General features: G+C 41.4%; 1 protein-coding gene across 1 annotated transcript in view; it reads left to right on the forward strand.

Annotated features, from left to right (window-relative positions):
- The window catches only part of FMNL2 (formin like 2), a 78,397-nt gene that overhangs the window by 24,455 nt on the left and 28,091 nt on the right, over positions 1 to 25,851 (forward strand). Inside the window, exons 6-9 of the mRNA XM_033165101.1 lie at positions 8,113 to 8,221; positions 9,248 to 9,324; positions 9,689 to 9,782; positions 20,837 to 20,911. Of these exons, the coding sequence (XP_033020992.1) occupies positions 8,113 to 8,221; positions 9,248 to 9,324; positions 9,689 to 9,782; positions 20,837 to 20,911 (355 nt within the window). The remainder of the gene's footprint in view (positions 1 to 8,112; positions 8,222 to 9,247; positions 9,325 to 9,688; positions 9,783 to 20,836; positions 20,912 to 25,851) is intronic.

Raw genomic sequence — 25,851 nt, forward strand, 5'->3', positions numbered from 1 at the left:
ACATCAAAAGTAAAGAAGCTTTCAAATCACTAAGGGTTTAGAATTTTATGCAGGCTCTTTAACTCCTTTTCTTGGAACTTCGACATTAAACAGTCAGGCTGCACCAGCGGACTTAGAACAGATTTAGCCCATGCCATTGATTCAGGCTTCAGAAGCTTGGAGAGAATCAGAGGACTGATAATTTGCAAAAGAGATCCATGCAGCTGGAATGAAGAGTGCCGAGAAGGAAGATCAAATTGTTAGGGCTAGTTTTTGATCTGGAAAAAGCAGAAGAGAGAAGGTAATATTAAAAACATCTCCACTGGGCCAAATAATTTGAATGCTTTCTAGACAGGGGCGAGGCAATTGCTTATAGGGTGATACCCAGGAAGAGCTATGCAGTCGCGGTTCTTGCACAGTTTGTACACTGTAGATCCATTTAAGAAAGCAGGGCTTTTAAAACTTCATAAATCAGTAGTAGATGGATTTTGGTTGTGTTCTTCCTTGAACCCCCATTGGGAGATAGTTGTAGCAGAAATACAGGTGTGCATTACACATTGCTTACATTTTCTTTCTCTCCTCCTCTGCATCTCCTTTTTCATATGCGCCGCCCACATTGTATACACCTTCTCTTCACTCTGTGCCAACAGCTTCTCCTGTGCTTTCCTTTCCTTTCCCTACGGCATCTTTTTCTTCTTCTTCTTCTTCTTCCTCACTTGCCTTGTTCTCCTTTTCTCCTCCATGCTCATCCATGCCTCAAAATGCCATCAGAATGGTTTGTCTGCCTGAACAACTTCAGTTCAAACGCCGCCAGAGCTGCTTTTCACCCAACTGCCTCTGGAGTGGCTTCAGTTTACACACTGCTGGTGAGGCTTCAAGCCGGAAAATCTCGTAAGTCGTGGGTGTAAAAGCTATGCCCAGAAAATAGAATTTAAAAAGCTGACTAGTACCTGTACATGGTAGCAGGCTCCCTTGCACTGCTTGCCATGTGTTATAATGAAGGTGGACCACATGTCACTCATGAATGGTTCCAGCTAGAGGAACTTTCAGTGTCTGAGATGCGGGTTATCTCATTATATCTAATATGCTGATACTTACTTCTATATTTGTGTGTGTGTTGGCAGCGGTGCTGGTGGTGGTGGGGGGGTTGATTTTAAAAAATAAGACAGGAATTTAAAGTAGGAATTCCCCATAGCTTGTGGTTAGTTATAAATAAACCACAAAATGTACACTGTTGTCTTTTAGCTTTTATTGGCTAGTATTCCATCATATTAGTTTTATTGGTATGGAATTTTAAGGCTTTCGCTTTGGCCTGTTCTGAGGCCCATGTCACCGCCATCAAGGGGAAGGTTTTATTTATTTATTTAAACCTTCCCAAAGATTTGTTTCTGGTTTGCTAGCCTAGTTCAGGCCATCTCCAGCATTCTAATCTGGCTGAAGTCCCAAAAGAAATTGTAAATCGCACCTTCCCAGATATTCCTTCCTCAGGTATGTGTAGTTGTTAGAGAGCCTCTTTTCAAAGCTAATGTGTTTGTCAAAGCAACCCACTGTCTCGAGTGATCTTTATTATGGCCTACAAAAAAAAAAAAAAAACTGGTCTCTGTGCAGTTGACTCTAGTGTACGGTCTTCATACAAGACAAATGTTTAACATGCATAGGACTGCACTATATGCCAATCACCCACACCTTCCCCATTTGTGCTGTAACGTTCACAACCTCACTGCAGAGTCAGAAAAGCAGCGGTGGCGACAACAACAACAATGTATTAATTGCTTCCCTTTTTGTTCTGCACTCCCTGCGGGTCTACCTCCAAGGCAGCACTTTTTGTTGCACCGATACTGTAATTTCTGAGCAACCAAAGTGCAGTATTTTTCTACTTGGGGAAGCACATTTATTTATTGCCGTATAGAATGCCAGAAGCACCTCTTGCCTAATGTCTGTTGATCAAGTTACTGAAGGCAACACACCCTCTGTACCCTACCACTGCTCCCCTGAGGTCGCTGCTGCTTCTGAATGAGCATTTCCGAGTGCATTAGTTTTCTGTTTTTCATTGTTGCCACCACAGCTGGCAATGTAGGCGAAAAAGAGGCCATCCTTCCACAGCAAAGTTTTCTCCTCTCCAGCAGGGCTCTGCTTATACATTCCCCAGTCTCTTAAGTCCCCTGCAAAATCATTTGCTGAGAATGGTGCAGTGGATGGAGCAGGCCTATTAAAGCAACAGGGTTTCACTTAATCAAGACTGTTTTAAGTCCCGTTGATTTCTGTGGTTTAGCATCGTTATGTCTGGATCGAATCCCACATCGTGAGCATTTGAGCAGTTGTGCTGAAAAGCTTGAAACGGGAAAGACGGTTCACGCTGTCTAATACCTCTGTACATGCAAGTATGCAAAAGTGTGGGGCGGGGGGAGAGAGGCTACTATGAACTAGCCTCTTCACGCAGAGAAGCAACAGCTATTTCTCAACAACAACAAAATGTGCTGTTTTCATCAGTCCTAATATAATAGCTACCTGTTCTATAGCGTTTTTAAGACATTTGAAAGTGCTTCACTGGCATTACCCATACAACAATATAAATTTTCGGGATCGCAGTAGCGTGCAATGAGACTGAAGGATAGTGGGATTGCCTAAAAATCTATGGCCTTGGTGAGCTTTGACTTGGGTGCTTTGCAGTTCATTCTCTGGAAGTAAGAAAACCTGTAAAGCTAGAGAAATATGGACAGGGTGGATTTCCTCCCCCCCACCCCCAAGGATTCTCTCTCTTTAGAACGTGCCTTTGAAGGAGAGAAAGAAAAAAGCACAAGTGGAAACATATGATATTAATTACTAAAATAAATATATTATCAGAGGCATCATCTCTGACTTGCAGCAGAAGAAAAATGAAATTCAGCAGCTCGCCTAAGAGCTTTTCTTTGCCCTAACATTTGGTAGCAAGAAATGAAAAGAAAGCAGTGAAAGACCAGGAGGTATAACCTCACCCACTCTAGATTCAATTGGGTGTTTGTGTCTCATGTCAAGATCTCCTTTAAGTGAAATGTCTCCACTGGATACCAGTGTTTTCTGCCACTATAAAGCAAACAAAACAGAGGGAATGTTGAAGATAGAGATACATACTAAAGCTCTGATATCTACTGACAGTTGAAAAGCACCAAAAATATGCCCACATCTTACAGCCATCGTCAAAGCAAGAAACTTGAGGCTAAAGTCATGCCACATAAGCAAAGATCAAGAGCAATGTTCTGTTTTCTATTCTCCTTAATATATATATATTTTTCTGGGCTATGGATCTTTATCCACATAGTGTCAGAAACAATCCCCATTTGTTTCTTAACTGCTGAGATAGAGGAACCTAATATGCTGATATGGCTTGGAACCTAAGATATGGTGACATGTTAATGAAGTTCACAGAAGGAAAGTTTCCCACCCCTTCTCTCTCTGCACCCTCTTCTAAGAGTTGGGTGTGGGGTCTTGAACAATGTGGGTTATAGCACAAGGGGTTGCTAGTGGAAGTTGGAGTGGGGAATTATCCAAAATTGAATGGAGGCACACCCAAGCTTGGGCCCTTGTCTTCTCCAGCAGCTCCCTTCACCCCATCCCAGATTTGTTCAGGAGGGCCACTGATCCTCTGGAGAGACTTTCTAGGAAAATGGGGATAGGGGCTGCAGTGAAGAGAATGGAAGTGAAAATTTCCTTTGATTAAGATACTTAAATTGATCTTAATCTTAGCATCTAAGACAATTAATGTAATAATTGAAATAGATAACTTCAAGGAATATCCACACTTATCAAATCACTCATAGCACTGAGAAATAAACATCCAGATTAGGAATTTTCAGTCTCTTCTACTCCTGTAGCTGGTTAATGTAAAGTGTTTCCTTATTAACAGAGACCCTTAAATAATTGTCCCTTCAGCTTGGCTGTAGCTTTGCCAGCTGTAATGACTTTTGCTTGGTATTCAGCCCAGAATATTCATTTCACCAACAGAAATTGGTGTTAATTTTCCATTCTGGAAACCTGGATTATACCATAGCTGTCAAGTTTTCCCTTTTCTTGCGAGGAATCCTATTCGGCATAATGGAATTTCCCTTAAAAAAAGGGAGAACTTGACAGCTATGATTATACACAATGACTTTTTTCTTAATAGGAGTGTAGGGGGGTTAGGGGCAGAGTGCCCCAGATGATGAATGGGAAGAAGACAATAGCCTCCCCTCCTCAGCTGACCAGACAGCTTTCTCTTTGTGTTCTATGCCTGGGTGTATGCAAGAGGTGGTGTGGTTGCACCCACCACTGGTATCTGGCCTTGGAGGATTGGCCCAAGGGTGAAAGTTGTCCTCAAGTCATCTCAGGTCTAGATGGGCCTTCCTTGGCAAGAAGATACAGAATTTGAGGGCAATCAATGAGAAGACCACCTATCAAATTCCTACCCAAACACTTCAGGTGTTGATGGAACAGAAAGAAGGGGCTCTCTCAGAGTTCTTACAACCCAGACAGGCTTGCATGGGAGAGCACAATCTTTTAGATAACCTTAGAAGTGGTGCATTTGAGCCCAGAAAGCAAAATGAGCATTGCCCTGTATTTACATGCTCAGTCTGAGAGCTGTCCTGAAGGGAGTTAATCCTGCAGAGTCCCAACTCAAATGTTCTTGAATAGCATTCTATTTTTAAAGTAGCTGTTCCTGGTTCCATTTACAACAATATTTTAGTAGAAGAAGGTGGCTAATAAAAATGGGTAGTTATATGAACATTGGAAATTATGGCAGTAATGCACTTTTAAAAATAGGTTTCCCAAGCTATAGCATAAACTAGCGTAGACAGTTGACATTAGAGCTGAAATAATGTATATCATGTGCTGCCACGATGAAGCCTATATGAGCAGTGAGGAACAGATCTCTGCAAGGCCTGCTGCACCGCACAAGAAAGATAATATTTTATTTCGTCTTTCCACCTACAGGTATCAGAAATATATATTTTTTCATGAATGTACACAGGTCTTTTTCACTTGACTATTTATGCTCAACAGAGAGTATACAGCTACATTTTATTTTGTGTCAGAGGGAAATATCAATTGTTTGTTATTTCTGTTCATTGCAAATTTACGGTAAGTAATATCTAACATTCAGTGCCCTGATTTATTGATTGACATTTGAGCCAGAGATTCATGTTTGGAGAAAATTGTGAATCTCACCCTGTGAAAGCACTCAGAACAGTGATGCAGGTGTGGTCCTGAATTATTCCTCCCTCCAGAGTTTCAGATTCAGTGTTCAATAAATGGTATAGGATATGAATTTTCCTCAAAATACGTTGGTCTGAGGCACCAGCTGTCTTTGATGGACTGGCATGCTTGCTTATGAGAATATCCAGTGAGAACAAAGGCTGTGATGTTCTCATATCGATTTTAATTAACACATGATGGTAACTGCCAATGAGACCTGGCAGAGAGTTGGTACAGAACAAATGGAAACATTTTCTCTATTAACATGAAGCCCGGGAATATTGAATGTCTGTTTCTTTCATACTGGTAAGTAAGGTTTTCAGTTTAAATGCAGACATCATAATTGCATCCAGACCTATATATTTTGGCTTCATATACTTCAATAAGACTTGCTCCTTGTGTAGTATTTCAGCCCCAGTTAAATTATGCTAGGATGATTTAGTAAGATGGCCATTAAAAGCAACAGCTAAAACAATTTTAGAATAATTAGCTTTTATTTGGCTAGGTTGAATAGTGCTAGGCTGTTTTATTTGGCAATTAGAAGGAGCAGGTTATTAAAAAGCACCTAATCTATGAGCTGGACCATAAAGAAGGCTGATCGCCGAAGAATTGATGCTTTTGAATTATGGTGCTGGAGGAGACTCTTGAGAGTCCCATGGACTGCAAGAAGATCAAACCTATCCATTCTCAAAGAAATCAGCCCTGAGTGCTCACTAGAAGGACAGATCCTGAAGTTGAGGCTCCAGTACTTTGGCCACCTCATGAGAAGAGAAGACTCCCTGGAAAAGACCCTGATGTTGGGAAAGATGGAGGGCACAAGGAGAAGGGGACGACAGAGGATGAGATGGTTGGACAGTGTTCTCGAAGCTACTAACATGAGTTTGGCCAAACTGCGAGAGGCAGTGAAGGATAGGCGTGCCTGGCGTGCTCTGGTCCATGGGGTCACGAAGAGTCGGACACGACTGAACGACTGAACAACAACAACAACAATCTATGAGCATTTATATCTGCATGTTAAAATGATACTGTAGATAAAACATGTTAATAAAAGTATATTTTTCCTAATGCATTGTGGGATAATGAGCTGCATTGGAGTTTGTTAGATGGTGGTTGTTGTTGTTTAAATGCAGAGTGCTGTTGTAACTTGACCAATGAAAACAGTTTTCCCATGAATATTAAATAAGTAAATGGAGGCCATGGAAGAACTGGGCCTGGGTCCAGTGTGTGTGTGTGTGTGTGTGTGTGTGTGTGTGTGTTTCTTTCTGTAGAATCCAAGTATGTAATAGCACTTCTAAGCTTAACCATCCAACCAACCATGGCAGCCGATAGGTTCTGTGTAAACTTATTACTATAGGACCTCCAGAAGGAGGCTCTGGTTTAGCACAGAGCTTTATGAGGTGGGGGGTGAATGGAGAGCTGATAGAATTTTACATGCAGGGCTGAGTGAGTGCAGAAAAGCCACAGTAAGCTAGTCAGCACCAAACCCATGTTCTTGAGAATCTCAGCTTTTGTTTCTCTTTCTCCATTTTAAAAAGGAAGTCTTTGGCCCTTATGGTCATGAATATACCCTTGAAAGAGTGCAGTGCTAACTAGGGGTGGCGGCAGGGGGTATCTTGCCAACTCTACAGCCCTGCTGGTCAGGGTGGAACATGGGTGGAGGTGGTGGTTGTTCTCCACTGTCTTGTGGTGCCAACTCCAGGCTAGAAAGCAGAAGGGCCCGGATTAAACCCTTTACTAGGAAATGGGCTGGCTTTTTATCCAGCAAATCTGTGGCTACTCCTGCCTCACCATGTAACACTGTGTTTTCAAGGACTTGTCTTATGACAACTTCTGTCAGCAGCAACACTGCTGGTGGGCAGGGTGCGCTCTTCTTTCCACCGTCACAGATCAGGGGTTAGCATTGCTCTGAAGATATGTGAGCAAGGTCTGCAGAAACACCGTAAAACTGAATCGGGTGTTGAATTTCTAGCGTGGTGGAGGTTGAAGCTACAGTCTCGGGGAGAATCTGCTGTGGATTTTCCAATGTACATGTAGGTTTGCTCTCTGTGCAGCTCGAGAAAATCTCCGTCAAAGTGTTGAATATGCTTGTATGGAACTCAGTTGTGTAGGCTGATACAAGATGAAGCCAAAGGACGTCGGTGTTACGTTTCCTGCCTTTCATGCAACATCTTGTAGCTCTTTGGATGAGTGACACTTGGCAAGAAACTGACAGCTAGAGAGTTTATTTGGAAAGAATGTATGGCTTTGCTAGGACCTAAAGTACCACAGTAGTGATTAAGTGATTACTCCAGACATCATGCATTGACAGAGTGCCAAGACCTGACAGGTGCCAGGTTGTAATCACAATGTAAACAGCTGCTAAACTAGCACATCTTCGCTTGTTGTTGCAAAGATGTCGGTTTTCTTAGTGCATCTATTAACCTCAGAAAAGGTAGAAGGACAGGTGCTCGAGAGGATGCAGAAATACTGGGAATTACTGTATTCCAATCCTTTTCTCATAGCATAAAGGCCTTCGAGTTTCTCACACAACTGAATAATAATAATCCAACTGAATCCAGATCTGTTGTATAATGCACCAGTTAACAGTTCAACTGAAATGTCTTCTAACCCTTCCAACTATGATTCCATGGTGTGATATGATATGAAGCTGACTTTGTTAATTTGTTCATGACACTAATATGAACATTTTGCAGCAACTGAAATGCTGATGCAAGACTTGGTGGTTGGTGGTTGCTGCTGCTGCTGCTGCTATTATTATTATTATTATTATTATTATTATTATTATTATTATTATTATTATTATTTTGTGTTGTTGTCATTGTTGTCATTATTAATAATGAGACTGCTTGCCTATCTTCACAGGTGATGGCAGAGGGCGGATGGAAAATCAGTTTTTGTTAATAGCCAAATATCTTTTCTTTGCAGGTGTAACACCTTACCAAGCAGAAGAACACTTAAAAATTCAAGATTAGTGAGTAAAAAGGATGATGTCCATGTCTGCATCATGTGTTTACGTGCCATCATGAATTACCAGGTAACTAAACTTTAGCTCTTTTGGCAACTTATTTCAGTGGGATGGATTGTGTGTGTTCCTTCCCTCAGTGAAGGAAGCAAGTGTCCATGCTTATAAAAATGTAGTGGACTGAGTCATGTGGGCACAAAATATTGTGTAAAGCACTATAACTGGAAGCTTTGGAGAGAAAAGAAAAATGTGACTCCCACTACTATTAAAGGCTTGTCTCTAACTAAGTCACACTCACAGTAGATTGAAATAAATAGACTTAGGTTATTCATGTCCATTGATTTAATTGGGTCTGCTAGGAGTATGACATAGTAATATAAAGCATGGTACGTTTTGGGCAGAGCAGCCAAGCATTCTGCAGCTGAAACTGGGTTTAAAAAAGTTGGCATTAATTCCTGACACAGGCAGGATGCATTCTTGGTGGCATTAATAGTCAGTTGGTAGGGGGAAACAAAGCAGACTTGGATTGACCCTGAGCTGAATTGGACCACCTACAAACTGCTTTGGATTAAGGTGGGTTGCTTTCTAAACACCAAATCAGAATTCAGACTGAATCTTGTGGTCAGTCTTATTTAGATGTATAGGGTTGCCATGTGTCGTCCTCTTTATCCATGACAAGTCCTCTTTTTTCAGGGTAAAATTTCTTTCCGGGTATATTTGCCAAAATGTCTCTGGCTATACTTTCTGGATGAGACATAGACTGAACTGGTGGTTGAAGACTTGCTTTCCTCTTCTCTTCTCCTGCCCCCCACAGCAACATATCACAGCCTCTATAGCCTACCTATAGTAGGGTTATTTAAAACGAGAGTCGTCATAGTGTCCTCTTTTTTGCTCTTCAAAATATGGCAACCCAATGTACAAACATCATATAGATACACTTGCCGGAAAGCCTGGATTGGCTCTAATTCCCAGTTTAATTCAGTTACATTCAGTAGCAAACATGCGCTCACTATCAAGAAATGAGGGAAATTGCTGATTTTTAATAAAGATAATAAAGCATTCCAAACACTGAACTCTTATTTCCAATTTCTATTTTAGTACGGGTTCAATATGGTCATGTCGCACCCCCATGCTGTTAATGAAATTGCACTAAGCCTGAACAACAAGAATCCCAGGTAAAAGGCTCCTCTTTTGTGTTTGGAAATTTCATGTGTGTGGTGATGATTAGTTTTTCCTGCTTGGAGTTGCTCTGCGAGAAACCCCTCATTTGCATATGCTACAGTCCCTGATTAATTCCTCCTTCAGCTGGTTTGCTTTAATCTAAAGTTGCGATCACTTAACTTGACACAAACAACTCTATGACCCGCAGAGGTACCGAGCATTTGCAACATCTTGCTTGAAGCTAATAGCAGGGTCATTCTTTTGAAGCAGCAGCTGAATATTAAAGAAATATTATTCTCAGATGCCGTCACATCCATCTTGCGAAAGCTGAGTCATCACATTGCTCTAATTGATTTCTCTCTTCCTTCCTTTGCACAGAACAAAGGCGCTGGTCTTAGAACTGTTGGCAGCAGTTTGCCTTGTAAGAGGAGGGCACGAAATCATTTTGTCTGCCTTTGATAATTTTAAAGAGGTAGGTTGCTCTTGTTTCATCAGAGAGTGCCATGTGCCTTGCACAGCTGCTTTGGATAAGGTCTGCCGGAGTTCGGCGGCTCATCTTTATTTCATGAGGCCCAGCTTGAGACTAATGTAGCTGTTCATACATGTGCATCTTGGGGACACATTTCAGCATGCTCATCTCACGCCACTTCTAGTGTGGTGAACATTAGCCTCCATGTGCAAATTAGTTTGTGACACTAGTTCACACTGAATCTAGAAGCAGGATCCTAATTAACGTCAGATCGCCGTGGTTCGTAATACATAGTATCAGCATCAAGCTTTTATTTCGGTCACAGACCAGCATAAGATAAAACTTACGGATAAATTGAACACTTAAGACTTAAAACAGGTAAGGGATTAAAAACTAGTAGTTAGAAGGTGATTGTATCATACATAACTTAAAAAGATAAAAACAATGCAGGATTATGCAGCTGTCCCATACGGTGGTCTAACTTGCAACCTTGGCCATTATCAGCACCATGCTCCGACTGAGCCAGACCCTACAATTCCATGACTCTAAGCAGTCTTATCTATTTCTCCAACCTTGCAAATAAAATCCTTGACCCATCTGACTGCTCTTTCTTCAGCACTTCTCCCTCCCTCTCCCTTATTTTGCCCCACTTCCTTCACTGGTAGGGATTTTATTTTCAAAACAAGCCAACATGTTTTGCCCCACTGTTGTTTAAAAACCTTCAGAGTTCAAATTGACAAAAACAGCCCGCAGAGTTCTCTGTTAAATATCTCTCTCATTCACATTAGCTGTCGCCAGTTAAATGATAATTGGCTAAAACACACAGTGCTATTTTGTACATAAAATCCACATATTTTTAGCACATTGAGTTACGTTTCTTTTATTTTGGGGATCTGGGTAGTCCAGAAACATCTGGAGGGCCCCAGGTTCCCCATCCCAGGTCTAAATAGATCAACCTAATTAGCAGGTAACATTGTGAAACATATATTTTACCATTTTATTATTAAATTTTCTGTAGAATTGTGAACTTGGAAGCCCTCTATGGAGATAGTAGTAGGACATTGACTGGTCCATAGATGGCTGTGGAGTCACAGAGAAGCATAAGGGATGTAGTAGTGTGAGTGGAACCCTTCCCCCCGCCACCAGTGCTTTTGGAGTAAGAAATGGAAGTACCTGGAAAATACACACGAAAACATTAAACAGCATGATGTCCAGTGGAACTGTGACTGAACTTGAGTAGCTGCTGACAGAGCAGGATGCTTCCCCAGCTCTCTTACATCCATCCAAGAAATACGCATTTAAAATTTATTTCCTCCATTTTTATCCCTCTCTTCAAACTCGAAGGGTTCCCAGAACTGCATGCAACTGAGAGGTTAAACCAAGAATAAATGCACTAAATAATTATAGTGTGTAGTTATTATAGGGTATAGTAATAGCCAATAATTTTGAATGGGCAGAACAGTAAAACCAACTATTAAAGCCAGAGCCAAGTTAAGTTTAAGACTGTTAAAACAGCAGCTAAAAAAAAAATTAAAGTCATAAATGTAGGCCAAACTTCTCCCTCTCCCTCCCTCTCTCACCCCCTCCCCCCCACTTTTTTCACTCAACCCAGGATCATTTCAAAAATGGAAGGTAAGCTAGAGTCTTCAGTCTAAGGAGGGAGTACTCTGTGACAGCTCCTGTCAAATTGCCTTTTAAGAATGAAGACTTTTGTGGGACAGAGAGGTCTGAGCTAGGTAGGGAATATATGAATTGGTGAGTGGAAAGGAGGTGGGTGTTTGAGGCTGTGCCTGAATGCTTGGGTAGGAGGCGAATGTGCGAGAGAAATTAGAGTTCTTCTCTGCTGCCGTCAGAAGGACCTCCTGTGATCTCATTAGCAAATTGTGACAAAGGCTTGAATCTGCAGCATATTTCCATGTAACCAGCTCATTTTTAAGACACACACACACACACACACACACACGGTTTTTTGCTAAGTTTAGGCAGCAGTACATAAGGAATACATTCCTTTTGGAGCTATAACGCATCTGAGAACCGAGCTGTCGTGGTTCATATAAAAATAATGATTCACCTGTTTCAAAGGATATAGAAGTGCCTTTGGCACTAAAGGGATTTTTTGTGCTTTCTGTTTTGTCTGCTCTTGTTTCCTATACTGTTCTTTCATTTTAGTGTAATCCTCACCATATCTACGCAGACATTATTCGCACTGTATTCAATGGGTCTTACTCCCAGGGGAGTGGAATTAGGATTGTAGCCTTAGTTGTCCTTGAGAAGAGCTATGCTTCATCCAGTTTGAATACCAGCATGCTCCTTCCCCCCAATTCCAGGCTTAATAAATGACATTCATTACAATCCCAGCACATTGTTTGGCCACTGTGTGTCAAAAGAAAGTTCCTCTGCACTACATTAAAATGAAATATGAAGGTCTGTTATCTGATATTTACGAGCAGCTAAATGGGACAGGAAGTCAAGCAGACATATTGAGCTGGTTCCAGTAGTCTAATCTAGTTTAATCCAGCCTCTAAAACATCCTGGGATACAAGGTTTACAGATATATTGCAGTTACATTAAAACTGGAGTATGGGTTGATCTTCATATATTTTTATATATTTTTTAATCATTATTATTTTGTATAGAACAAGTCTTCTGAAGAGCAACTATACAATATTAAATGGATGGTTGTTAGCATTCTCTTCAGTCTAAGGCAGGCTGTATTTCTCTGTCGTGTGTGTGTGTGTGTGTGATATGTGATCAAATTTGGTTTTATTTATAAGAAATGAATTGTAGCTACCATCCGTCATGCAATAAATTGTCCGACAGTCATATTTCAGACTTAACTCCCCCCCCCCCCACTTCCAAGTGGGTTTGTTTGCTTATCATGTTATATCTCACCCTTCCTCCCAAAGGAGCCCAGGGTGGCAAACAACAAAAACACAAAATAACACAATTAAATAATATATATATATTAAAATGTTTGAAAACATTTAAAAGCATCCAAATATCCTAAACAGCAAATGATTTCCAGATTACCAGGAACGGTATCTTCCAGACATCAAATGCCTGGATCAGCAGGGATGCTTTTAAATTCCTCCTGAATGTTAATACTAAAGGCAGACAGGCTCATCTCTCTAGGGAGGGCTTTCTGTAAATGGGGAGCTGCTACTGAGAAGGCCCTGTTGTGGACCAGCCTAACACAGTCTCACAAATTGCCTTGAAAGCTTCTACTTGTAGAAGGGGCATGCTTAATTCTGCCACTTTTATTTGGGAGGAAAAGCAGCCATACAGAAATCAATGTCTGCGCTCTTATTTGCCCCCAAAGTGCAGATGGAAGGGAGTATTTATGGTCAGGAAACCAGGTCAATGCCAACACAAATCAAGAATGTGGCCCTGGATTGGGGCTTCCTAGGTCTGAAAAATTATTATTATTATTATTATTATTATTATTATTATTATTATTATTATTAACATGCTTTTTTTAAAACCTGTGATTGAAAGGACTGGTGAAAATGCACCTTCTTTGGTGTAGTCTGGCCGAGGCTACAATTCTAAATATGCTCACTTGGAGAAAAAATCCATTGAAATCAATGGAGCTTACCAACAAGTAAATGCAGTGCTAAGGCATCAGAATTTTGGGCCTGTGATAGAAAGCTGTGAAGGAGTTATTGTTATTGTTATTGTTATTATTATTACTTTTTAGTGAGCGTGAGGATCAGTGCTTGGCAAGGGAACTATGGCTGTTTATTTTTCATTACTTTCCCTCCTGCAGGGTCCATTGTTGAACCCCAGAATCTTACAGAGATTAATAGAGGTTCAAATTTATGTATCGTAACTCAGGAGGAGAATTTTATTGCAAATAAGAAGCCAGCTTCATTCTTATTGGTCAATTCAGCTATTTAATTTTATAAGTAACAGCAGGACATGTTGGAAAACATGAGCCAATCGTCTTTGCCTGGAGATATAATCTGCAAATGATGTTAGCCCTCTTGGTGTGTGTATTATTTTTATTCCCAAGTATTTTCAGCCTAGTAAACATTAAAGAACCATTTACTTAAACAGAAACTTGCAAGAAAACTGGTCTTTTGTTCCCCCAACAATCTGTAAGCTCGCAATGCCAGCCTGGAAGAAACACCCTCCCAAAATAGTATTACCCTGGAGTGAAATGGGTTGATTACACTAGACCATTGTACTAAGAAGAAAAAGAAGTCATTGTGACCTCTGGGTAGTGGGAGAAAAAGAAAGAAAGCAGAACAATTAAGAGAGTGTGACTTTAAGGTTTAAACACATAAGCATATTAAAAGTTAGATCATATTCATGGTTGCCTCCTGATTCCCCTGCCTTAAAGAGTTCACTCTGAATTGAATTCTGTGTCTTATTCTTGCATTTTCACTTAACTCAAAAGTTCAGCAGAGTCCCAGGGCTTGATCCGCCTGTTCCAGTTGCCAATTGGCAAATGTTCTGCAGTGTTTATAGAACAGCTTGCCAGATGGATTGTGTAGATAATTTCTGTGCCACCACCAGAAATCCCTAGCAGTTACTGGGATGAGCCACATGAGTTATCCACCTGATCAGAGCTCCTGTGAGCTCCGGCTGGAAAAAAAGAAAACCCTGGTCTAACGCAGAAGACCCCTCCTGCCTCAGTTCTTGGGGCCTTCACCAAGACTGTGCTCTAAGCTCTGCTTCCTCTGTAGTTTAGGAATGGGGAAAATTTTGCCCTGCAGATGCTGGTCAACTCTATAACTTCCAACTCCCGCTAGCAAGCATGACCAATTGCCAGGGTTAATGGGAGCTGTAGTTCATCAGTATTTGGAGGGTCCAATGGTCTCCACACCTGCTGTAGTATTAACTGTGTGATTGACTTTGACATGGTCAATTATTATTTTAATAGGACATGATTGAAGGATCCTAAGTACCGGTAAGTCTAGGCCTACATGCTGTTCGTTTTGTATCACACAAATACATGCTGCAGCAAGATCAATGATCACAATGAGCTTATGCTAATGGCAAAGCTTTTCACTAGGTTTACCAGCCTTTTTTTCTCCCAGCTCCTGCTTCTATACCTTTCACAGCAACCTAACCTGTAATAATTATACTGGTGAACAGTTTCCCTGTCTTGGTTCCGGCGGTTTAATTTCTCTGTGTTAATGTGTTGTTAAAACCCAAGGGAGCAAAGCAGTGAAAAAGTTGCAGTTATGAGGATTGACTCATCTTTGTAAATGCAAGAGCAAATAATCGAGCAAATAATTCCTTCCTTTGCACAGAACAAAGGCGCTGGTCTTAGAACTGTTGGCAGCAGTTTGCCTTGTAAGAGGAGGGCACGAAATCATTTTGTCTGCCTTTGATAATTTTAAAGAGGTAGGTTGCTCTTGTTTCATCAGAGAGTGCCATGTGCCTTGCACAGCTGCTTTGGATAAGGTCTGCCGGAGTTCGGCGGCTCATCTTTATTTCATGAGGCCCAGCTTGAGACTAATGTAGCTGTTCATACATGTGCATCTTGGGGACACATTTCAGCATGCTCATCTCACGCCACTTCTAGTGTGGTGAACATTAGCCTCCATGTGCAAATTAGTTTGTGACACTAGTTCACACTGAATCTAGAAGCAGGATCCTAATTAACGTCAGATCGCCGTGGTTCGTAATACATAGTATCAGCATCAAGCTTTTATTTCGGTCACAGACCAGCATAAGATAAAACTTACGGATAAATTGAACACTTAAGACTTAAAACAGGTAAGGGATTAAAAACTAGTAGTTAGAAGGTGATTGTATCATACATAACTTAAAAAGATAAAAACAATGCAGGATTATGCAGCTGTCCCATACGGTGGTCTAACTTGCAACCTTGGCCATTATCAGCACCATGCTCCGACTGAGCCAGACCCTACAATTCCATGACTCTAAGCAGTCTTATCTATTTCTCCAACCTTGCAAATAAAATCCTTGACCCATCTGACTGCTCTTTCTTCAGCACTTCTCCCTCCCTCTCCCTTATTTTGCCCCACTTCCTTCACTGGTAGGGATTTTATTTTCAAAACAAGCCAACATGTTTTGCCCCACTGTTGTTTAAAAACCTTCAGAGTTCAAATTGACAAAAACAGCCCGCAGAGTTCTCTGTTAAATATCTCTCTCATTCACATTAGCTGTCGCCAGTTAAATGATAATTGGCTAAAACACACAGTGCTATTTTGTACATAAAATCCACATATTTTTAGCACATTGAGTTACGTTTCTTTTATTTTGGGGATCTGGGTAGTCCAGAAACATCTGGAGGGCCCCAGGTTCCCCATCCCAGGTCTAAATAGATCAACCTAATTAGCAGGTAACATTGTGAAACATATATTTTACCATTTTATTATTAAATTTTCTGTAGAATTGTGAACTTGGAAGCCCTCTATGGAGATAGTAGTAGGACATTGACTGGTCCATAGATGGCTGTGGAGTCACAGAGAAGCATAAGGGATGTAGTAGTGTGAGTGGAACCCTTCCCCCCGCCACCAGTGCTTTTGGAGTAAGAAATGGAAGTACCTGGAAAATACACACGAAAACATTAAACAGCATGATGTCCAGTGGAACTGTGACTGAACTTGAGTAGCTGCTGACAGAGCAGGATGCTTCCCCAGCTCTCTTACATCCATCCAAGAAATACGCATTTAAAATTTATTTCCTCCATTTTTATCCCTCTCTTCAAACTCGAAGGGTTCCCAGAACTGCATGCAACTGAGAGGTTAAACCAAGAATAAATGCACTAAATAATTATAGTGTGTAGTTATTATAGGGTATAGTAATAGCCAATAATTTTGAATGGGCAGAACAGTAAAACCAACTATTAAAGCCAGAGCCAAGTTAAGTTTAAGACTGTTAAAACAGCAGCTAAAAAAAAAATTAAAGTCATAAATGTAGGCCAAACTTCTCCCTCTCCCTCCCTCTCTCACCCCCTCCCCCCCACTTTTTTCACTCAACCCAGGATCATTTCAAAAATGGAAGGTAAGCTAGAGTCTTCAGTCTAAGGAGGGAGTACTCTGTGACAGCTCCTGTCAAATTGCCTTTTAAGAATGAAGACTTTTGTGGGACAGAGAGGTCTGAGCTAGGTAGGGAATATATGAATTGGTGAGTGGAAAGGAGGTGGGTGTTTGAGGCTGTGCCTGAATGCTTGGGTAGGAGGCGAATGTGCGAGAGAAATTAGAGTTCTTCTCTGCTGCCGTCAGAAGGACCTCCTGTGATCTCATTAGCAAATTGTGACAAAGGCTTGAATCTGCAGCATATTTCCATGTAACCAGCTCATTTTTAAGACACACACACACACACACACACACACGGTTTTTTGCTAAGTTTAGGCAGCAGTACATAAGGAATACATTCCTTTTGGAGCTATAACGCATCTGAGAACCGAGCTGTCGTGGTTCATATAAAAATAATGATTCACCTGTTTCAAAGGATATAGAAGTGCCTTTGGCACTAAAGGGATTTTTTGTGCTTTCTGTTTTGTCTGCTCTTGTTTCCTATACTGTTCTTTCATTTTAGTGTAATCCTCACCATATCTACGCAGACATTATTCGCACTGTATTCAATGGGTCTTACTCCCAGGGGAGTGGAATTAGGATTGTAGCCTTAGTTGTCCTTGAGAAGAGCTATGCTTCATCCAGTTTGAATACCAGCATGCTCCTTCCCCCCAATTCCAGGCTTAATAAATGACATTCATTACAATCCCAGCACATTGTTTGGCCACTGTGTGTCAAAAGAAAGTTCCTCTGCACTACATTAAAATGAAATATGAAGGTCTGTTATCTGATATTTACGAGCAGCTAAATGGGACAGGAAGTCAAGCAGACATATTGAGCTGGTTCCAGTAGTCTAATCTAGTTTAATCCAGCCTCTAAAACATCCTGGGATACAAGGTTTACAGATATATTGCAGTTACATTAAAACTGGAGTATGGGTTGATCTTCATATATTTTTATATATTTTTTAATCATTATTATTTTGTATAGAACAAGTCTTCTGAAGAGCAACTATACAATATTAAATGGATGGTTGTTAGCATTCTCTTCAGTCTAAGGCAGGCTGTATTTCTCTGTCGTGTGTGTGTGTGTGTGTGATATGTGATCAAATTTGGTTTTATTTATAAGAAATGAATTGTAGCTACCATCCGTCATGCAATAAATTGTCCGACAGTCATATTTCAGACTTAACTCCCCCCCCCCCCACTTCCAAGTGGGTTTGTTTGCTTATCATGTTATATCTCACCCTTCCTCCCAAAGGAGCCCAGGGTGGCAAACAACAAAAACACAAAATAACACAATTAAATAATATATATATATTAAAATGTTTGAAAACATTTAAAAGCATCCAAATATCCTAAACAGCAAATGATTTCCAGATTACCAGGAACGGTATCTTCCAGACATCAAATGCCTGGATCAGCAGGGATGCTTTTAAATTCCTCCTGAATGTTAATACTAAAGGCAGACAGGCTCATCTCTCTAGGGAGGGCTTTCTGTAAATGGGGAGCTGCTACTGAGAAGGCCCTGTTGTGGACCAGCCTAACACAGTCTCACAAATTGCCTTGAAAGCTTCTACTTGTAGAAGGGGCATGCTTAATTCTGCCACTTTTATTTGGGAGGAAAAGCAGCCATACAGAAATCAATGTCTGCGCTCTTATTTGCCCCCAAAGTGCAGATGGAAGGGAGTATTTATGGTCAGGAAACCAGGTCAATGCCAACACAAATCAAGAATGTGGCCCTGGATTGGGGCTTCCTAGGTCTGAAAAATTATTATTATTATTATTATTATTATTATTATTATTATTATTATTATTAACATGCTTTTTTTAAAACCTGTGATTGAAAGGACTGGTGAAAATGCACCTTCTTTGGTGTAGTCTGGCCGAGGCTACAATTCTAAATATGCTCACTTGGAGAAAAAATCCATTGAAATCAATGGAGCTTACCAACAAGTAAATGCAGTGCTAAGGCATCAGAATTTTGGGCCTGTGATAGAAAGCTGTGAAGGAGTTATTGTTATTGTTATTGTTATTATTATTACTTTTTAGTGAGCGTGAGGATCAGTGCTTGGCAAGGGAACTATGGCTGTTTATTTTTCATTACTTTCCCTCCTGCAGGGTCCATTGTTGAACCCCAGAATCTTACAGAGATTAATAGAGGTTCAAATTTATGTATCGTAACTCAGGAGGAGAATTTTATTGCAAATAAGAAGCCAGCTTCATTCTTATTGGTCAATTCAGCTATTTAATTTTATAAGTAACAGCAGGACATGTTGGAAAACATGAGCCAATCGTCTTTGCCTGGAGATATAATCTGCAAATGATGTTAGCCCTCTTGGTGTGTGTATTATTTTTATTCCCAAGTATTTTCAGCCTAGTAAACATTAAAGAACCATTTACTTAAACAGAAACTTGCAAGAAAACTGGTCTTTTGTTCCCCCAACAATCTGTAAGCTCGCAATGCCAGCCTGGAAGAAACACCCTCCCAAAATAGTATTACCCTGGAGTGAAATGGGTTGATTACACTAGACCATTGTACTAAGAAGAAAAAGAAGTCATTGTGACCTCTGGGTAGTGGGAGAAAAAGAAAGAAAGCAGAACAATTAAGAGAGTGTGACTTTAAGGTTTAAACACATAAGCATATTAAAAGTTAGATCATATTCATGGTTGCCTCCTGATTCCCCTGCCTTAAAGAGTTCACTCTGAATTGAATTCTGTGTCTTATTCTTGCATTTTCACTTAACTCAAAAGTTCAGCAGAGTCCCAGGGCTTGATCCGCCTGTTCCAGTTGCCAATTGGCAAATGTTCTGCAGTGTTTATAGAACAGCTTGCCAGATGGATTGTGTAGATAATTTCTGTGCCACCACCAGAAATCCCTAGCAGTTACTGGGATGAGCCACATGAGTTATCCACCTGATCAGAGCTCCTGTGAGCTCCGGCTGGAAAAAAAGAAAACCCTGGTCTAACGCAGAAGACCCCTCCTGCCTCAGTTCTTGGGGCCTTCACCAAGACTGTGCTCTAAGCTCTGCTTCCTCTGTAGTTTAGGAATGGGGAAAATTTTGCCCTGCAGATGCTGGTCAACTCTATAACTTCCAACTCCCGCTAGCAAGCATGACCAATTGCCAGGGTTAATGGGAGCTGTAGTTCATCAGTATTTGGAGGGTCCAATGGTCTCCACACCTGCTGTAGTATTAACTGTGTGATTGACTTTGACATGGTCAATTATTATTTTAATAGGACATGATTGAAGGATCCTAAGTACCGGTAAGTCTAGGCCTACATGCTGTTCGTTTTGTATCACACAAATACATGCTGCAGCAAGATCAATGATCACAATGAGCTTATGCTAATGGCAAAGCTTTTCACTAGGTTTACCAGCCTTTTTTTCTCCCAGCTCCTGCTTCTATACCTTTCACAGCAACCTAACCTGTAATAATTATACTGGTGAACAGTTTCCCTGTCTTGGTTCCGGCGGTTTAATTTCTCTGTGTTAATGTGTTGTTAAAACCCAAGGGAGCAAAGCAGTGAAAAAGTTGCAGTTATGAGGATTGACTCATCTTTGTAAATGCAAGAGCAAATAATCGAGGTGCCAAATTTGGTGAACTAAACATTACCCCACCCCGGTTAAATTAAATAGTGATTTTCCATGTTCTTTTGTATTTTAGAAGCTTACAGTGGTTAGGATTGCCATATTTCACAACAGTGAAAATCGGGACAGAAAAATTGTTGAACTTTTTTGGGCAAAGTTGTTGAGCTGTTTTTGGAAACGTTGCAAAAGAAAAGAAAGTTTTCGAGCTATTTTAAAGGTAAATCGCCAAAGGCGACACTGGGTTGCCATATGTCTGGATTTTCATGGACATTTTAGCGATTTCTGCCCAGACGCTGCTTCTGACTGCAGTATTCTGGATATGTGGTATCCTGAATATCAGAATATCTACTTGACTAGTTCAGAACTCCCATTTATTTTGCACATTACAAGCCAAGATGTATTCAGCGGTGTTTTTAGTACTCCCTCTAGTGTACAGATGTATAACGGAACCTCTCTGCAATTCCTTTCCAGGTTTGCGGGGAAAAGCAGAGGTTTGAGAAGCTGATGGAACATTTTCGAAATGAAGATAACAATATAGATTTCATGGTGAGTGTTGTATGTGTCACCTTACGTCACTTTGGGTCATTGTTTACTTTTAAGTGTATATTTTGCGTATAAATTGGGGGTTTCAAAACTTTCTGCAGTGGGCCTACCAAAAGAGGAAAAAGAAATTTTAAGCTTCAACCAGATTAACAAAGACAAAATGAATATGGGTTGGACGCATAAGTATTTAGCATGAGCAGTCCTTTGCAGCAGCACATTCCACTCCATCCATGAAAGTCTCCTGTACCTCATGATCACCTTTTGGGAGGGCTGCAGTGGGGAGAACAGAAAGGAAAGCCTGTTCTCTAAGCACCATTCGGAGTACCCAAGCTTTATGGGCCCACTTGCAATGCTAACCCTCGTTTCTAGGGCCATGAACAACTGGGCTCCAAGGCAAAGAAAAGAGCAAGACCGTGTGGGAAATGCAAAAGGCATGAACAATAGGAGTTGTTTCATTGCTCCCCAAGCAGTGCTGCATGCAACATGCTCCTTTCTGCTTAATCATAGGGTATATTTCCTTGGTGACCTCTTTGTTTCTTTGCTGTGTTTCCTAATTGGAAAGATTGATTGGCTCCAGTTATCGGTCCTAGGCTGCAGTTTTGAAAATTTTATGATTCAGAAAAAGTGCATAAGCCAGGGGTAGCCAATATGTTCATCCAGATGTTGATGAACTACAGTGCCTGTCATCACCTCCCATTGGCCGTGCTTACTGTGACTGATGGGTCTTGTAGTCCACAAGTTGTGGAAAGCACCATGTTGATTACCCCGACTTAAAAAGTCAAAGTGATACCGCCATGGTATGGGAAGGCTTATTTTAAAGTAAGGAACAGTGTTAACTGAGAGGGGAAATGAAGTAAATATTTGCAGTCTACAGCATGCTTATGCCTCATGAACCAAAGCATAGATGGGGAAGTGGCATGCTATTCCTCTTCCTGTTCTACAGACAAATGTTCCACTTCCATTTTACCAGTTTCCTTGTTCCTAGTTTAGTCACTGATCCCCACATCCCCTTTTACTGAGAGAGAAAATAAACACTGAGAACAGACAGCGCAAGTGAACTGTATGTTCCAGCATGAAATTAAAAGGCCACAATTCTGTCTAACAAGTTAAGTTTGGCCACTGAACCCATCCGTGCCCTGTTACCACTGCTGAAATTTATATGAAGGCACCAGTGTTTAGCACTTTAAAAAGGTGTTCTCTGGTGTGAGAAGATCAACTTTGGATCATTTAGGCAATGCAATACTTTTAAAATTATAGATGTTACTAATAAGGAAATGTTGGTGTTTGGCAGCAGAAGCTACTCTTCTTTCTCACTGGGAAGGAGCATGTGTGTGCAAAGGAGCAAGGCACATTTGTCCTAGAATTCTCTATAATCTCCTGCACTGACCATCAGTGAGCAAGGGTCTTCTCTCTTCATCAGTGTTCCAAAGCAAGAAGAGAGGCCTGCAAAGGCAAGTGCTCCCTCATTGGGACAGTAGTATGTGAACTAGCCCTCGTATAAATTAGAATCATAGAATCATAGAGTTGGAAGAGACCACAAGGGCCATCCAGTCCAACCCCCTGCCAAGCAGGAAACACCATCAAAGAATTAAGAATACAAGATTAGCCCTCTTGCATTAGACCAAAGATTTACCTATTCCAGCATCCTCCTTTCCACATTGGACACCCAAATGCTTCTGAAAAGTCCACTAACACAGAATACCAGCAGTCCTTCCTGACTTCATGTCTTCTTCCATCTGGCATTCAGAGGTATATTGCCCCTGAACCTGGAGATTCTATTCCCCTGTGAGCCATGTTTGACAGGTGGGCTTTCCACCTATCAATCACAATGACATCAGGTGCCTGTGTCAGCTGATTGTCACTTGCCAAGTGTTGTGTGACAACTGTCTGATTGTGGGGGCTTCCAAAGTGCTGTGCAGATCCCCTTTGGCTCAGCTTTGTCTTTTCCTGCCCTGCACCTGACACCATCAGTTGTAGGGGCAGGAGGGCGTGGCTTGGTCAAACAAACTCAAAAGGCCAAATGGGGAGACCTGGTGGTCCCAAATAGGTGGAGATGGCAGGGCTGGCTTGCTGTCAGATTTATCCCTAAGTGCTTCCCCCGAAAGAGGTGGCTTCTCACCGGCAGGGGAAAAGCATCTGAGCCACCTCAGCTGGCATTGACATTGAACTTGGGATATCCAATGACACTTAGGTGTGCTGTTCTCTTGAGCATGCACTCAGCCTTCCCCTGGATCTAAGGCTTCACTTCCCAGACTCATCTTGGGATTCCTGATCACCATCCCCAACTCATTAGGACCTTTCCGCCAGGTTGAACTTCTCCAACTCCCCCTCTCCACAAGACTCATGATAGTTTACTAGACTGTTGTACTAACTCAAGTACCCTTTTCATGCATGGTCATACCCTGTTTCTCCTAAAATAAGACATGGCCATAAAATAAGCCATAGCAGGATTTCTATGCATTTGCGAAATATAAGCCGTTCCCCAAAAATAAGCCACACCCCGAAAATAAGCCATAGTGACGTGGTACCTCCCATTAAAACAGCCTGGAGAGGCGTGGCTATGCAGCGTACCGATGCGACACGGTTAAAATAAGACATCCCCTGAAAATAAGGCATACTGTGTTTTGTTGAGCAAAAAAAAATATAAGACGGTGTCTTATTTTAGGAGAAACACGGTATGATATAGCGTGCCTTAATCAACCATGTAAACTGCTTGCAAAAGGGAAGTAAGAGATAAAAAAACCCCACTGTAGAGTATTTTAAACTTTTTTGGGGGTATCAAACAGACTGATCATCTGCAAGGAGGAGAAAGTGGCGACGTCTAGTTGACTCACCAGCCACAGGGCTCTCTTTGTCATGAATAAAGCCCACATGTTCAGACAGTGAGCACAAGTGGTTAGTTTCAGTGAAGAGGGTGGAGGGGAACATCGGAAGTGGTCTTGCAGTAAGTCAGCTGGTCCATCTAGCTCTGGTTTAACTGCACTGACTGGCAGAAGCTCCCTGCAGAGATCTTGCAAGCTCAGCCTGTGGATGCCAGGGATTTCAAACGATTGCCTTTCCTCCAGGATTGGGCTTGAAAGTGGTACAGGAAGGGGATAAGCAATGGTAGGGCCCAGGCACAGCACTGGAGGCTCATCCATTAGAGTGAATGGGACCCCACCCCAACAGCCTCAGATCACACCCTGCCAACCCCCTCCTGCCTCCTCTTCCTTACTTACAAACAGTCCAGGACACTGGCTGTCAGCTTTTTCCTCCTTTGTCTGAACTCCTTTATGAAACTCAGAGGAGGATGGAATCAAACCTAGAGTTAGTTGGCTTCATCTGCCATTGTCTCTGGCTCCACCTGCTGTTGGTCAGCCTGTCTCCCACCCTACCAATCCCAGTGGGCATCTGGCACCACTGTGTGGCAGAGACTCCAGAGAAACAAATCAAAGAACATCCCATACTGATAGGCACTGAATGCAAAAGATTCAGCACAATAGAAAGCAATACGTAGACAAGCAAGCAGGGAGCACAGGTTTCTAGAGAGAGTTCACTGTGAGATGCAGTGCAATTGCTCTGGGAAGAAGCTCTTCACCATCCTCCCTTTTTCAGGTGTTGTTGGAAGGGTGGGGACAATGAGATCTGACCAGTTGAATTAGTCCCAGCTGAACCTCAACTGCAGGTGCTTCAAGCAGAACTGGTTACTAAACCCTTCTGCCTTTTGCAAAATAGGAAGAAGCATTTCTCCTTAGAGTGTACTTTTGAGATCTGCTTTTGCGCTATATTTGGGAGTCAAGACTTTTGTTCATTGCGAATAAAGTTTTGGGTCATTTACATCAAGCCCCCACCTTCCTCCAATGACATGAAATGAAATAATTATGCAGAAGGAGCCACTTGAGAATTAATGGCACATGGGCAAACAGATCAGCTATGTCTGTTGCCATCTGGTGTTTAACAAGATCTGCATGCCACTAGAAACCATCTGTGGGACATGTGTTTCAAGAGGTTTGGGAGAGGAACTAGGTTGAGGGGGAAAATAACCAGTCTCTGGTGACCTTACATGATTGGTTTCTGAGGCTGTCTGCATTGGGGGAACCATTTCTGTTCCTTGTATTTGCTGGTTGCTTGTTAGCAGAACAGAAGTCATATTTGTCATAACAGTGTGAAAAAGGGTCAAGCAAGGCTCCACAGCACTTCTTGAAACTTGAGCAACTGAGACCCAACGTAAACAGAATGATCACTCTAAGCTGCTGACCTTTAACTTGACATGACACCTGGGCAGAAGAATGGGACCCCCCCCCAAAAAAAGCTTTCTGAAATATGCTAGTTTGTGAAGTGCCATTTAAAAATGATCCAGGTATTTTGCTACAGTAAACTATAGCTCATGATCCTTAAATATGTGCCTCATTCGTGTGGAAATGAATGTCAGAGCATCCATTTATTCAGTCCAGATAAATTGTTCTTGCAGTGCTGCTTTGTATCAATCAGATTTTGGATTTGTAGCTGGAATGAAGGGAGAGAAGTAGAGATATTAATGATGGAAACTTTAAAACTTGGTCATACCTTTGTGAATTAGTGTCTGAAACCATTCCACCACGTTTTGGATCAGATAGATATAGCTACAGCAGTGGAAAATAAAAACACTATCTATCTATCTATCTATCTATCTATCTATCTATCTATCTATCTATCCATCCAGGAAGCAGGGAAAAGGACTTCTAATGGGTGACTTCTTTTCAGTCCTCTGCTTTTTGCTTGTGTTAACACTACTCTCCCTATCCCTGTCCCAGTTCACTGAATGTGTTTAGCCCACACCTCTTTGAACTGTTCAAGGTGCTGCGTTCTGCATACAGTACCATATTTGTTTGATTACAGTTCCCATTCTGAAATGCACACCATTCTAGGCACGACATACGCAATAATTGGGCAGAGGAATTGCCATTAAAGACGAGCTTAAGTTT

Source organism: Lacerta agilis, chromosome 1 (genome assembly GCF_009819535.1).
Source record: "Lacerta agilis isolate rLacAgi1 chromosome 1, rLacAgi1.pri, whole genome shotgun sequence".
In the NCBI taxonomy this organism is placed as follows: Eukaryota; Metazoa; Chordata; class Lepidosauria; order Squamata; family Lacertidae; genus Lacerta; species Lacerta agilis.